Here is a 13698-nt window from a genome sequence, read left to right as displayed (position 1 = left end):
TATATACATATATATATAAATTGAGAGAGATGGGAGAGGATAAGGCGAGACACTTTTGAAAACTGATATCAAATAACAAGTAGAAGAAACTGCGGAATGTTTGGAAACATCTGCATACAGGTAGGCTTTCTTTTAGCAACTTTGTAGGTAACTTTTTAAAGTTTCAAAATTCAAAACATGAAAAACAATTATTACTGGTACAATTTTAAAAGTAGAAACATATAAAATGGCTACCTGATAAAAACATATCTCTTCTAGGCACAGCAAGGTAACGCATATTATAACGATCGAAATTGAGTATTTATTAAAAGCACACGGATGCCTGGTCAGGAACACTCAATATCTCAACATGATAGAGCCCTTATTAGGAGGGTGCAGATTAGTTCTACGCTTGACTGGACTGATGCAGTTCCCCGGGCAGCGTTTTGTTTACTGAGGTCTCCGAGCTGGGAGATAGACGGGAGACGTTGTGTGCCCAAGGGTCATCGATCGAGTGCACAGCCTTCGCTCCTGGCTGGCTTTTGATTAGGTGGTCCGAGTTTGTCGAGGTGTTGGGCGCACTGTTGTCTTGGTTGATAGAGATGGGAGGACAAGCTTTGCCGAGGAGCCAGTATGTGGTACACATCCCTTTGCCCTGGTGATAAGAAAGGGAGAACGAAAGAGCTTTTATACTGCAATAAATTCACAATATTAAGGCTCCAGAAGGATGACTTAATAAAAATAAGATAGTAACAGGAAAAAACAGAACTGTGGAAGACAAGTAGGAATCGCTATGGAATTTGACAAAGGCAAAAAAGCAACCGATCAATAGTTTGTTTATCACACTGTAGGTAAAGGTAGCCCCATCTTTCCATCCACCTCAATAAGGTTTGAAAGAACTGGGCGTGGTTGAAAGCCTTTTCGACGTAAAGTTTTCAAAAAGTCGTTAGTCGAACATTGATTTGGAGGTCATGGGCTCTTAAATAATTCTAATATGAACAGGCGACAGTACAACCGACAGGCAAAAGTACAACATCCAGCTACCTTCACGTCTCTGTTCCCACGCACGGTCATTCGGTAGCCGCCAAAGTCCGTGAGTGCCTGGTATGTGTCCTCGCTGACGTGTATCTTGAGGGCTAGAACGAGGAAGACGACAAAGTGTTTAGAACTAATCAGAGCTTGAGCGTAAAAAGTATACTTCTCACCACTTTCTAAGCTGTTCCCATTCATTAATAGTCTATCTATCTATTTATCTATCTATCTATCTATCTATCCATCCATCCATCCATCCATCCATCCATCCATCCATCTATCTATCTATCTATCTATCTATCAATCTAGAGTGTAAAAAAATAAAGAATAGTTTTGTACAGACCATAATAAGACAACGAACAAGTAGAATTATTATCACTAAACGTATTTGCAAAGAGGACATATTGAATTAGGAAAAAGAAAAAAAAATCAGAAAAAAAGAAAAAGAAAAGGAAAGGCATAAGCTCACGTTCTCCTGTGGATTCCATCCTCGACGCCATGTTGACTGTGTCTCCAAACAGGCAGTACCTTGGCATGGTCAGACCCACCACACCTGATAGAAAACATAAGGCATCGTTGCTAGAATATGTAGAAATAGGTCGTAACAGCTATAATTTGCGTAGTGCATAAAACTTTACACTACGACGTCTAGTTTTCAAAAATCCCCATCTCGCACACACAAATAAAATAATAAAAATCGGGACTGAAAAAGCTCGAAACACAACAACCAAGCTTTTCTTGCCTGTGAAAGAAAGTATCCAAGGGTTGCTACTGCGGTAATAAAATCACAGCCAAAATTTACATTGATTATTACCCCTGAGCTCTTCTCCGATAATTACGATTGTTGATTTAACAGCATGTTCGATCCCACACCCCAGGCTTGTGATGGAGTGATCAGATGTGAAAAACTTTTCTGCAATTCACTTCTGTCCTTTTACCGTGGGTACTGGGTGAGTTAATTTTTTTTTCTTTTAACATTGTGTTAGGTTACTGGGAACATAACTCAGTTCAGACTTCATGCAAAAAGAAGTACATGGACACAATAAAATTGTTGTCGTGCCAGTCTGGAAAAAGGCAAGGTTGTTTTTTCGACGGTGCTGAAGTTCTTATTAAGTTCTCGTGTACGTCACCTTACTTCATTTGACCTTGGATTATATTTATTCCAAGAAAGGACATCAGAGTTTTGAAATCTCCTAAAGAAACTTATTTCTAAATCATCTTTCATATTCAACGCATTTGTCTATCCAATCATATCGGCGACAAAGGATGTACCCTTTGCTAAGTAAAGAAAACAATTGTCAATTGCCTAGGTAGACGGGTGGCTCGAACAATAAACTTTAAGTGAGTGACTCATACCATAGCGCTTTTGGGAGGCGTTTCAACCAAAAAACAAACAAACAACAAACCTACACACTCCTAAAACCACCACACAGACACAAAAACGCACTCCTGATCCATTGACACCTTATGCAATTAATTTTGAATTGAAGTTCCTACTTTTTAAAATAATATATATAATGATGTAATGGGAGGAGGAAAGCAAAGTAAATCTAGTTATTTAGAAACACAAAGAGAGATTACGCCTTTAGTAGAAACCAGTGACAATAAACAGGCGCCAATACCCGCTGCACAAGGCCCTGTGTGTAAACCAATCCTGAGTAGCATCTGTTTGTCCGGCTGGTGGCGTATTCTGAAGGTGAAGATGGAGGTGAGGAGGTCAAGTGCCATGTTGGCGATCTCCATAACATGGCGGTTCTTGTTCCGGATGGGAAGGCCGCTGGCCACCATATAGGCGTCTCCTATCGTCTCCACCTGAACATTAATAATATTGTTATAACGTTCTCAAGCTGTTCAACACTGTTCTAAGCCAAGAAAGCAAACACTTTCCGGACAGAAAAACTATTTAAATTTATCTTTTCTTGCTTTTTTAACATTTAAGAGAATGAATTTCGACATAATATTTCTCGAACACATTTAACCGATACTACAGATTAAAAAACTGCAATTTAGAATACTCAAAATTTTGGGATTAGTACATCGGAAGACAACTGTTTAGTGAAAAATACATCAGCAAATGTAAAAGAAAGATCGACAGTGAAATATGATAAACTTTTTTCAATTATTTACTTTGAAAAACTCTATAAGCAAAAAAATATTTCAAAACCACTGCGGCTACTTTAGATTTCAAAAATCCTCTAAAAAGACTAAGGCTATACCTTACATGTTCCTTTTCTTCTCAGTTTTGCGAATTGACACAGCTGGGCGTGTTTTTGGACTATTCAAAGTACACGAACCAAAGTCCAGTGCGAGGGTTATCATGAAGGTATCTGTAAACATTGAATTCAATTTTTTCCTCGAGCTTGTCCAACAAACAGAAAACACTAGGTTTTCTTAACAGCGCTTGTTATGCTTGTAAGCAGCGACTACCTTCATGAAACAATGGTCATTATGTAATGTGATACACGTAACCATAAAAACAAGCTGACAGTGTTCAATTAAGAAAGCGATGTAGAGAACGATATTTGACACCACAAACCTTGTATACGTTGTGCTGCGCTATCACAAAGTCGAATCTGGTGTAAAGATCGTTGAGGAGGTCCACGATCTCCATGGGAGAACTATCGCCTGCCAGGCTGGTGAAGCCCACTATGTCCGAGAAGTAGATGGTCACCGACTCGAACATTTCCGGACACACCGTCTGCCCAAGTTTAAGTTTCTCAGCAACAACCCTAGGTACAATGGGTCAAGAAAATGAAAATAAAAATAAAGGAAGTGTAGTTATTCTTTTTTTTTATAATTTTTTTTTATAGATAATCAATGAAGTTGAGAAAATTAGAATAAAAAAGGGGCGGTATGAAGACATCCGGACTTCAGTGTGTTGGAGTTTTATGCCCTACCATCACAACTATGTTATTTGAGTGTGCGAGACAGAAAGACAGAGAGCGAGATAGATAGATAGATAGATAGATAGATAGATAGATAGATAGATAGATAGATAGATGGATAGATAAATAGATAGATAGATAGATATGCGGATAGATAGATAGATAGATAGATAGATAGATAGATAGATAGATTGATAGATAGATAGATAGATAGATAGATATGCAGAAACAGACAGACAGAGAGCCAGAGAACGAGCGAGAGAGCGACAGAGAGAGCGACAGAGAGATAGATAGATAGATAGATAGATAGATAGATAGATAGATAGAGGGAGAGAGAGAGACAGAGAGAGAGAGAGAGAGAGAGAGAGAGAGAGATAAAGAGAGAGAGAGAGAGAGGGGGGGGGGCGAATGGAACACAGCTTATTGCAGTCCACGTTTGTATAATTAGATTGATACGCACTTCGCCCCCCCCCCCCCCAAATCTAAAGTAAGGGCTAATACATTGTTACTCTGCTTTCAGGTACTTTCACGGATGCATTTGTTCCTGTCACATAATTATGATGGTATCTTCATTGATCTTTGTGGCGTACTGGTATGATCTACTTCTTTTAGGACTACTTACCTTCAATCTTACTAATGGTCTAATAATTAGCCCCTCGTTATATGTAGCTATGATCAGGCTGACTTTCCTTGGTATAAATTACTGCTGTCCAGCGACTTGGAGAACGCTCAGTATGTTATGGAAGCATGGCTTTAAACGCTATTTATAGTCTCTCTCTGTGTGTGTATGTGTGTGTGTGTGTGTGTGTGTGTGTGTGTGTGTGTGTGTGTGTGTGTGTGTGTGTGTGTGTGAGAGAGAGAGAGAGAGAGAGAGAGAGAGAGAGAGAGAGAGAGAGAGAGAAATACACGGATTCGATTATTTATTTGCCTCTGGCAGACCTCAGGACTGTAGACAGAAATAAACTCGAGAGATGAAGCCGTAATCAGAGTGGCAACCAGAACCAGTTACATGTAGATAGGACAGTTTGATTGAGAATGACGACATTGCATGGTAGATACACTATTCCAAATAAAGAATATGATTCCACCTCTCTCTGAATCTAGGTTGTTTTAGCCTTTTGAAGGATATTCGCCACATCACATTTGGACAGATGTCAATCCAGAAGTCTAATCTTTGGACATTTCGGGACGTGTTGCTATGGACATTAGAATTATTCTCAAATGGGGATGTACGGGTACATGCAAGAACTCACCGAGGTAGCATGCGGTAGAGTAACGTGTCTGATTTCTTTCTCTCTTCGATGAGTGCCGAAGTCCGCAGCTCCACAATATCTTCCAGGTTGTTGGCGTATCTCTCCAGCATACACACCATGTTGTCCACAATGTTCACTCGTCTAGGGATGAGCGGGGCGCAGAGAAATAGAACAATAATAATAATAATAATAAATAGCATTTATACTGCGCATTTCCATTTTCTAAAAGATGCTCAATGCGCATTACAAGGAAAAAGATATCACATCTTAAAAATTAATCGATAAGTGCGTACGTAAAACAACGTATTATACATATAATATAAATGCATAACATTTTATATGATAAAAATAGTCTCGCAGTGAGGTTGAAAATGTGTTCACTAAAAAATACAATGCAATAAAAATTCACGAACGGTCACAATAAGTTGAAACGTGAGTAACTAGAAACATTCATTAAAACATTAATTCTATACAGATAGAAAAACATTTCCGTTCTCTCTCTCTCTCTCTCTCTCTCTCTCTCTCTCTCTCTCTCTCTCTCTCTCTCTCTCTCTTTCTCTCTCTATCTCTCTCTTTTCTCTCCCTATCTCTCTCTCTTTTTCTCTCTCTCATTCTCACACGCTATTTTTTCAGTCTCACAGTCAGGCATACACATGCATAATATATATCACAGTACATCATTATGACTGGTATGCTTTTGTGAATAAAAAATGCTTCAGCTGATTTTTGAAAATGGAAATTGTTGGGGCAGATCTTATTTTATACGGGAGTTCGTTCCATACATGGGGACCAAAGAATAAAAAGGAACGCTCGCCGTATGTTTTGTAATTTTGTTTTGGAGTTTTAAGAATTAGATTATCAGAGGCTGATCTAAGGGCTCTAGGTGGATGGTATAATTCCAGGAATGTTTTAAGATAAAAAGGTGCACTATCATTTATACTTTTAAAACAGAGAACGGCAGTTTTGTATTTGATCCTTTCTTTTATGGGCAGCCAGTGTAGTTCTTTCAGAATTGGTGTTACGTGCGCTGATTTCTTTTGTTTCATTATCAATTTTGCTGCTTGAATTTGGAGTACTTATAACTTTGATAGTTTTTCGGATGTCAAACCGGACAAAATAGCATTAGAGTAATCTAACTTTGATAAAATGAGTGTTGTTACAAGTGTCTTGGCTGCTGCTTTAGTTAAATAATTTCGTACACTGCCAATTTTCTTAAGCTGAAAGTAAATACTTTTGCTGAGCTGGCTAATTTGGGAGGATAAATATTTTTTTCTTCTCAGATACCCTTTAAACAAATGACTGATCTGTCGATTGTGAGTTTGTCCGTAGCAATGTCACTGGTTTTGATGCACATATCACTTTGATATTTAATGACGAGTATTCCCTTCAATTTTGAGAAGAGATTTAAGTTGACTTTTGGACGAAACATTAACAGACCTGCTCTTTGATGTTTAGCGATTACTAGGGTGACTTTGACGTGTACACGGGACTTCCAGTTTTCTTGTTCTTTATCAAGGTTAGGTATTTGATATCACATATTCTGGAAAAATCAAGTAGTTGCGGGGCCTTCTGAAATCTTCTTCATTCACTTTGGTTTGTTGGATTTTTGCTTGTTTTAGTGGGGAGTCGGTTGGTGGGGGGGGGGGGTTCTTTTAAAACTTTCTTTTGTTGTTTTTACTTATGCTGCTTTTGCTTTGTGTCCTTTTGTGCGCTCATTTTGGTTTTGCCTTTTCTGAATTAAGGGAGGGGATGGGCATGAAAAGTAAAGGAATAATGGAAGTAGAGTAGAGCATATATGAGGCTTGCATTGCGCTTGCACTGAGATATCATGAAGTCATGATCTGCCTGACCACACTAGAGAGGGAAGGAGTTTGATTTTAAAGGCCAATATGAAAATTAATATTAGGATCTGCTAAATTGGAAAAGACCAGTTTGAAGCTCAGTGATAAAAAACATGTACGTAAGATGAAAAACGATAGCAGTAATAATATACTTAAATAAATATTGCTCTTGTTTATTTGAGCATATATTCTGTGTGCCCTTATTCTCAGTAGAAATTTGTATCTCCACCAACGTTATCCAGGAAAATCTAAAGTATACTTCTATCGTTAGCCCCTCCCCTTAAAAAACAAATTATGAAAATGTTGAGGCATACACGGCAACTCCTATGAATTATCAGTTTTCTCACTGGTAACTTTTCAATGGCCCTCAGGACGTTCCCTGTGACGATATTTCCCTGTCATTCAAATACATATCTCTTTTTTATGAAGAGATTTAAGTTGACTTTTGGACGAAACATTAACAGACCTGCTCTTTGATGTTTAAATAAATAAATCGACACATTTCACATAATAAATAAAAAATCCTTTTTACTTTTATGAACGCTGTTTCTTTTCAATATGGCGCCCGTTACCATAGCAACCGTAGACTTAAACCCCCCAAAAAATTACAGCTACATATTAGAGATGTTTTCTTTTTATACCTCTATGCTATAAGGCTTTATCTGAAAGGTCATAGTTACCGAGATAGGTTTATAAACCTGCCTCCCCCCCCCCTTAAAAGTAGCTATTGTTACGGTAGACTTTAATATAAAAAGTGTTCTGAAGGGGAAAAATATAGGTTCCGAAACAGGTCAGGCAGCGAGACCACTTGAAAGCTTAAATTATTAAAAGGATTGAGGTCATTCCTTTCACTAAATTTTAACTCAATTATTCTCACAATACGGTTGTGAATTCATCAAAATAAAGTTCATGTAAGTTCATCTTCATTCGGGCCAATTTTCATTCCCTGTCTACTCTTTAAAAGAACACCTGGGAAAAGGAAAAGGAGAATAAAATTAGCAAAAATGTATCTTTTTCTTCTGTTTGGGAGTCACGAAAATCAGATCAAACTCAGTGGGGCCCAGTTCTGCATCCAATATTTATTCCGGTTTCTTTAACAGAGAAAAACTCTACACACACAGCAATCACAAACGTCCAAAGAAGCAATAACAGAGATGAGACAACGTCAGCAACTTGAAATGAAATAAATTGGAATTCTTAACATTTTAAGAGCAACCTAAGAACCACCATATAAATGCAGGATTATTATACCCCAGCCACATAGATAAAAATGCCTGCCTCTGCCTTGAATTCTCGGATTTGAGCAGTTTAATATCTGGTAAAGTGAGACATTTCCATATTTTCATCCCGTCTACTCTCATTCAACTGAAATGTGATGATTTATGCACAGTTCAGAGACAACTTGACTTGGGTTGCCATGGAGATGAAAACCCTCTGTAAGGCGTGCAATATTATTTATTCTTAAGACAATTGTGAGGCATGATGGTGAAATTAAGCGAGTGTCAAAATAATGAAATGGAAGAAAACGACACTTTCCCTCCTGTTTGACAGTTTTTTATCGAATGTTTATTTTTTAGCTCAACACCTTTTATGTCCATTAAAAACATTGCTATTTGGCTTTTACAGACAAACTTTGATTTTAGGCATTACAAATGTAAATCTATTGTTTCCGAGGACTCTCAAGCTTTGGAAGTCGCCAAATGTTTGCGGCCCTTTTTTCACTTATTTTACTTCTGAGACCAAGATAGTGACTTATATTGAAGATGGAATTATATTTTTTTCATCGAAAGCAAGACAAATGAAATTAAGATGATACCAATAACTCAATATGCTAAAAAAATTGACGAGCGCCTGATTCCACTGCGTCGAAACACAATTGTCACCTCTCAAATTGTCAGTCTGAGAAGAAATAATACTCTGTTTTACTGTGAAACTTAATCGCTTCGAAGTGAATTACTTTAAAGAGGAAAGTTTGTTCGCTCAAGCTCAAGAAACAAGGACAGCTTGTGCGGAGCAATGATTACACGCAGTGCACACTACTAATCGGATTCATCGGACTAATCAGACTAGTTAGGTTTCCCTTCCTGGACGGGGTAAACATTTACCACTTCAGCACACAACATGACTGAATTCAAGTAGAAACCTTCAAAACCAAACTCGTTTTTTAACGTTGTGAGACGAATCGGTCGTTTTGTGTCAAAGTAGGAGCCTTCGCCTCATTCATAAAGAAAAATGTTGGCCCCGACTAAATTAGATGAGTCCCACTGGCAGTGTGAACTGGGTATAATCATCATTCATCACAGCTTAGACTCTGTTTCTGTTTCTTGAACTATTTGCAGGCACAATTCCTTCTTCCGTGAGCATGAGGTATTAAACTCTTTGCCAAAGCACTCAGAGGACGCGGATCTGAATCTTATGTGGTGAAATTAATGAATAGAGTATCTCCGTTAGTTGCATCCCACTCAAGCAGGGATGGCCCTAGCAGACAGATACGAAACAGCCTGCCTCCTAAATGATGTAAACTATGTCGATGTTGACACGAAAAGAAGTAACAGGGTGAAGGTCGTGAGTCAATTAATTCATAATACGGACTTTATTTATGATGGTTTGGTTTACAATGAGTCCCCACTTGTATTCTATCTTTGAACTTTTGTCCATACTTATAATTTTAAAAAAATTAAACGCCCTATCGAAAGCATATTTATAGTTTGAAATACACGAATCTGTCACGCAGGCAAAGCATAATGCACGCCATTGATATCAAAGAAACTTCCTGCTTCCAATCCTGGTATTCGGGTCATTTTAGAAGACTTTGTAGCTTACTTTTAACAAAATTCCCACGCAGATTTTCGGCATAATAGTATCTAAGGATCCCTCCAGCGACCAGGGTAACCTTTTTCAAAGTAGAGATTAAGCAAGAACTAGATAAAAACCAATTTACTCTCATAGAGGTTTACATCCCTCTATTAATGCAACGCTTCTATCAATAAAGCCAAAACAGTGATTGGGAACACGTTGAGGCCAAAATGTACCGCTCAGTTTCTTATTCCTGTAATGCTGTTTGCGCCCAGTGTCAATTTATCAAATGGACATAAAATACTTATGACGCATAAAACCTACTGCATCTTATACACGTATTTTGAAGCATTTATACTAGTCTTGCACTTGTTTAGGACGTGCATAATTCATTGCTTTTCACATAAATGTGTATGATTCATGGCCTGATTTGACTTTTATTTGATGTTTCTCAACTCCACTCACTTTCCCTTGTTCACAGAGTTCCAGTTTGACTTGACGATCTCAATGTTAGGCCGTTTCTCCGGCACCTGTTCCACACACGTCTCTACGACGTCAAATGCCACGCTGGGAATATCAGGGTCAGGAGAGGAAAGATCAGCGTGGTGGTTCACGTCCGGTCTATATGGAGGGTTCTCTGTCACTCGAATACGCTCCACGATTTCTGCACAAGAATGAAATTTTTAAAACATGATATTTTGGGGGTTTCTCTGACTCCGCGAACCAACTAAAAATGACCATTGACAGATTTAGCTTCATAATCACCGATAATAGTAGACTCCCAAGAAAAAAAAATCCCAAAAGAGACGCCTCTTTGACTAGCAGTATCTTTGCAATGAATACTACCACAGTGTTGTAAAGATGAGTATCATTCAAAGCTCTTCCAACATTCTCAGGTTACACAAAAGGTATGGCCACACATATGAGAGGACAGATGGACTATTTAAGACTTCTACAATAATCGCAAGATTTCGTATTTAAGGAAATGAAAGCTGCCCCTTTTGCACAGTGTGAAACATGATACCACCTGAAATAACAGTGGTCACATACCAAATGAGCTACGCTCTATTTGAGCGCATCTTTGCACTAAAAGTTTCTAATTTTTGTACTGTGATTATCAAGATCATGGGTAGACTGGGGAGTTTTCCAATTCTTTCCTTTCAAATCGACCGGATTGTTTCAAAGAAGAATTTCAAGTGAAGGTCATTGATGAGACAGAAAGAAATAGAGTCCGAGTTTTAAAAAAAAGAAGAAACATCGATTTAATCTTCAAAGTTTTGCTAGACCACACCAATTGATTAAAAAAAAACTCGAAAGAAAGCTGGCCAGAAAGCGCAGTAAGTGCAGAAAATGACACACAACCCTATTCCAGGCAGGAAGTGACATGTGGCACCCTTTTAAGATGGAGTTGGCCTTCTGTAGGTAACTTACTTGAACACTCATATCCGTGTATCGAACCGAAGTTCGTCATTGTCCCAAGAGGATAATTCATCTTTAATTAAGTTTTAGTAGAGTTTTTTCGGCGCTCGCAACTGCATAAGGCGCTGATATGTACCCAAAGATATAATCTGTGATCATTACTGAATCTCGTTGACAAACCAGTGGAAATTACTTTTTTTTTTTTAAACGTGTTCACCCAAGCACAGAAGCAAACAGTGAGCGTGAATCATATCCGCATGCACAAAATATTCTACAACATTCTGTGGTTTGATGGTGGGTTTAGATGGTACAAAGAGATGCTGTGTCTGACTGAGTGAATCACTGGGAAGTCAAGTGAGCTCTCATGCGGAGGGAATACAACATTTCAAAAAGTGCTTTAAACTCAAAATTGCATTTCGTTTACCTTTTGGTGTATAATACTGTGTGTCGTATGGCTCATTCCGATGTAGTATTTCCCACAAGACGATGCCGTAGCTGTATATATCCGCTTTCTGTAGCTCTAAATGAGACTTGAGGTCCACGCCAGATCGCAGGATTTCAGGGGCAGTCCAGAATTTACCTGAAAAGCATGATCAGACAGATAAGATAAGATAACTTAGCATGGATGTTTCTGGTACTTGCGGGTTTTCATGAGAAGATGTACTTGGGTGGGGAGATGGACAATTTGTCGGGTGCACTTTATTTGTGTGCGTGGTGGATTGGGGGGGGGGGGCAGCCTGGGGGTGAAAAGGATGCATTTTCGTTGTTAATTTTTCATTCTGGTATAGTTGATTTATTCCTTTGGCTGTTTTTCACCTTTTATTCCGAGCTGAAGCAAATGGATATATTTTTGTATGCATTATATTGTCACTGCTGGTGGATATCAGATTCGAATAGCCAGGTATAGAAGGTTTGAGCAAAGGCAAATGATATGAATCATCAGAGGAGACACAAAGAAGCAAAAAGAAGAAAAAAACCTTAAATCCCCAGGAATACATGAACAAAAGAGACACAGTGCATGTAATGAAAAGTGCACACTGGATTTGGCCTTGAAACACATTAGCAAAATTAGCGCGCTTTGAAATATTGAAGCATTAACAATCGTAAGACATCATCATGTAAAACTGACATACATTCTGATATGACATCTCTAGACGGGACTGGCTTATCAACTCGCATCACGGAGATTCAAGAAATTGGAACTGCAATGTTCAAACCGTCAAACCTTATTTATTTGTCTCTAATGAAACCTCGAAATACGTTGTTGCATGACAAAGCTTTCGTGACAAAGATTCTATTGCGGAAAAAAACCTCGAAAATTAAAGAAAGATATAAAAACCCGGATTTAAAATCTCTCGTTCCGAATTGGATGGTGATGAATATTAAATCTATAAAAACTGAAAAGACTGCAGCTCTTCTTTTACAATGGCAGCAGTTTTAATTAGGCCTCGCATATAAAAACCCAGCGTTTACCTGTCTGTGCACAAAAGTGTGAAAAAATAACCTATTCACACTTTTTCAGATCTTTGTCTCGCTATTCCCCCCCCTCCCCTCTCTCTCCCTCGACTCCCTCCCCTGCATACCTCTCTCGTGGTCAAGGAGTTACCGTGTTCCTCTCCCATTCAATATGTTCCGGTTTCGAAACCTGAGAGCGACGGAATATTTTTTCTATAAAATTTTCTCCGTTTACCTCCTTGCCTCTCTCTATGTTTTGCCTTCTGCTGTCGTCTCTACTATCAGCCCCCCCCCTCCTTTGCTCCTTCCTCTGGGCTCCTGACTCTTTCTGCAGCCTTTCTACTGCTTATCCTTGGCTCCTTCTTATAGCTGTCTCTCAGCCACACCCCTGATCTCAAGACTGCATTACACTTTCATTTAAGACCAGCAGTTGTCCGTCATCTTTGTGATAAGAAATTGTCACTTGATGCAATACCAACTAAAATATTTCTTATTTTTGTGTGATCTTTCAAATCCAGCAGGGAAAAAAACGTCTTTCAGTACTCATTTGGTTAATTTTGATACGTTGGTTCCGAAGTTGATGTTATTTCTACGTTTTGTAGTTTATAAAAGTTTACAAAGGAAATCTTTACCACCAGGGGGCAGCAGACAGTCCCAAGGCCGGACACGCTTAAGCTACGGCGGACCGGTCAGACAGCCTGGAAATTTTCGTTTAGTTCGGTATTTTTGTTGTTCTTACATTGCACAGAGATACCACTAAGCTAGATCTACCTAAATGGTATACCTTTTATTTTGAAGTAAAGTAAAATTTGAGAAACAATTTTCATAATATGAACAACAAAAGCCTAGTGCTTTCTCAATGTTATGCCCGAATAGGCAACATTTAAAGCATTTGTTTTAGTGAAAATTATATCAAATTTCGCTTTGATTTCGACCTACATCCTGCTGTTTTTTCACTTTTATCTATCTATCTATCTATCTATCTATCTATCTATCTATCTATCTATCTATCTATCTATCTATCTATCTATCTATTTA

General features: G+C 38.4%; 1 protein-coding gene across 1 annotated transcript in view; it reads right to left on the bottom strand.

The window, feature by feature from the left end:
* Nucleotides 1–385: 385 nt before the first annotated feature.
* Nucleotides 386–13698, bottom strand: part of LOC101862233 (atrial natriuretic peptide receptor 1) — a 43065-nt gene continuing 29752 nt past the window's right edge. Inside the window, exons 9-16 of the mRNA XM_035969975.1 lie at nucleotides 11630–11785; nucleotides 10252–10450; nucleotides 5150–5290; nucleotides 3548–3740; nucleotides 2634–2823; nucleotides 1481–1564; nucleotides 1024–1115; nucleotides 386–634 (exon numbers count right to left, since the gene is read on the bottom strand). Coding sequence (XP_035825868.1) covers nucleotides 386–634; nucleotides 1024–1115; nucleotides 1481–1564; nucleotides 2634–2823; nucleotides 3548–3740; nucleotides 5150–5290; nucleotides 10252–10450; nucleotides 11630–11785 — 1304 coding nt within the window. The remainder of the gene's footprint in view (nucleotides 635–1023; nucleotides 1116–1480; nucleotides 1565–2633; nucleotides 2824–3547; nucleotides 3741–5149; nucleotides 5291–10251; nucleotides 10451–11629; nucleotides 11786–13698) is intronic.

The sequence above is a fragment of the Aplysia californica genome, unplaced genomic scaffold, assembly GCF_000002075.1.
Source record: "Aplysia californica isolate F4 #8 unplaced genomic scaffold, AplCal3.0 scaffold00009, whole genome shotgun sequence".
Taxonomy (NCBI): domain Eukaryota; kingdom Metazoa; phylum Mollusca; class Gastropoda; order Aplysiida; family Aplysiidae; genus Aplysia; species Aplysia californica.
Note: the sequence above shows the minus strand (reverse complement) of the source record. Positions and strands in the feature narration are given on the sequence as shown.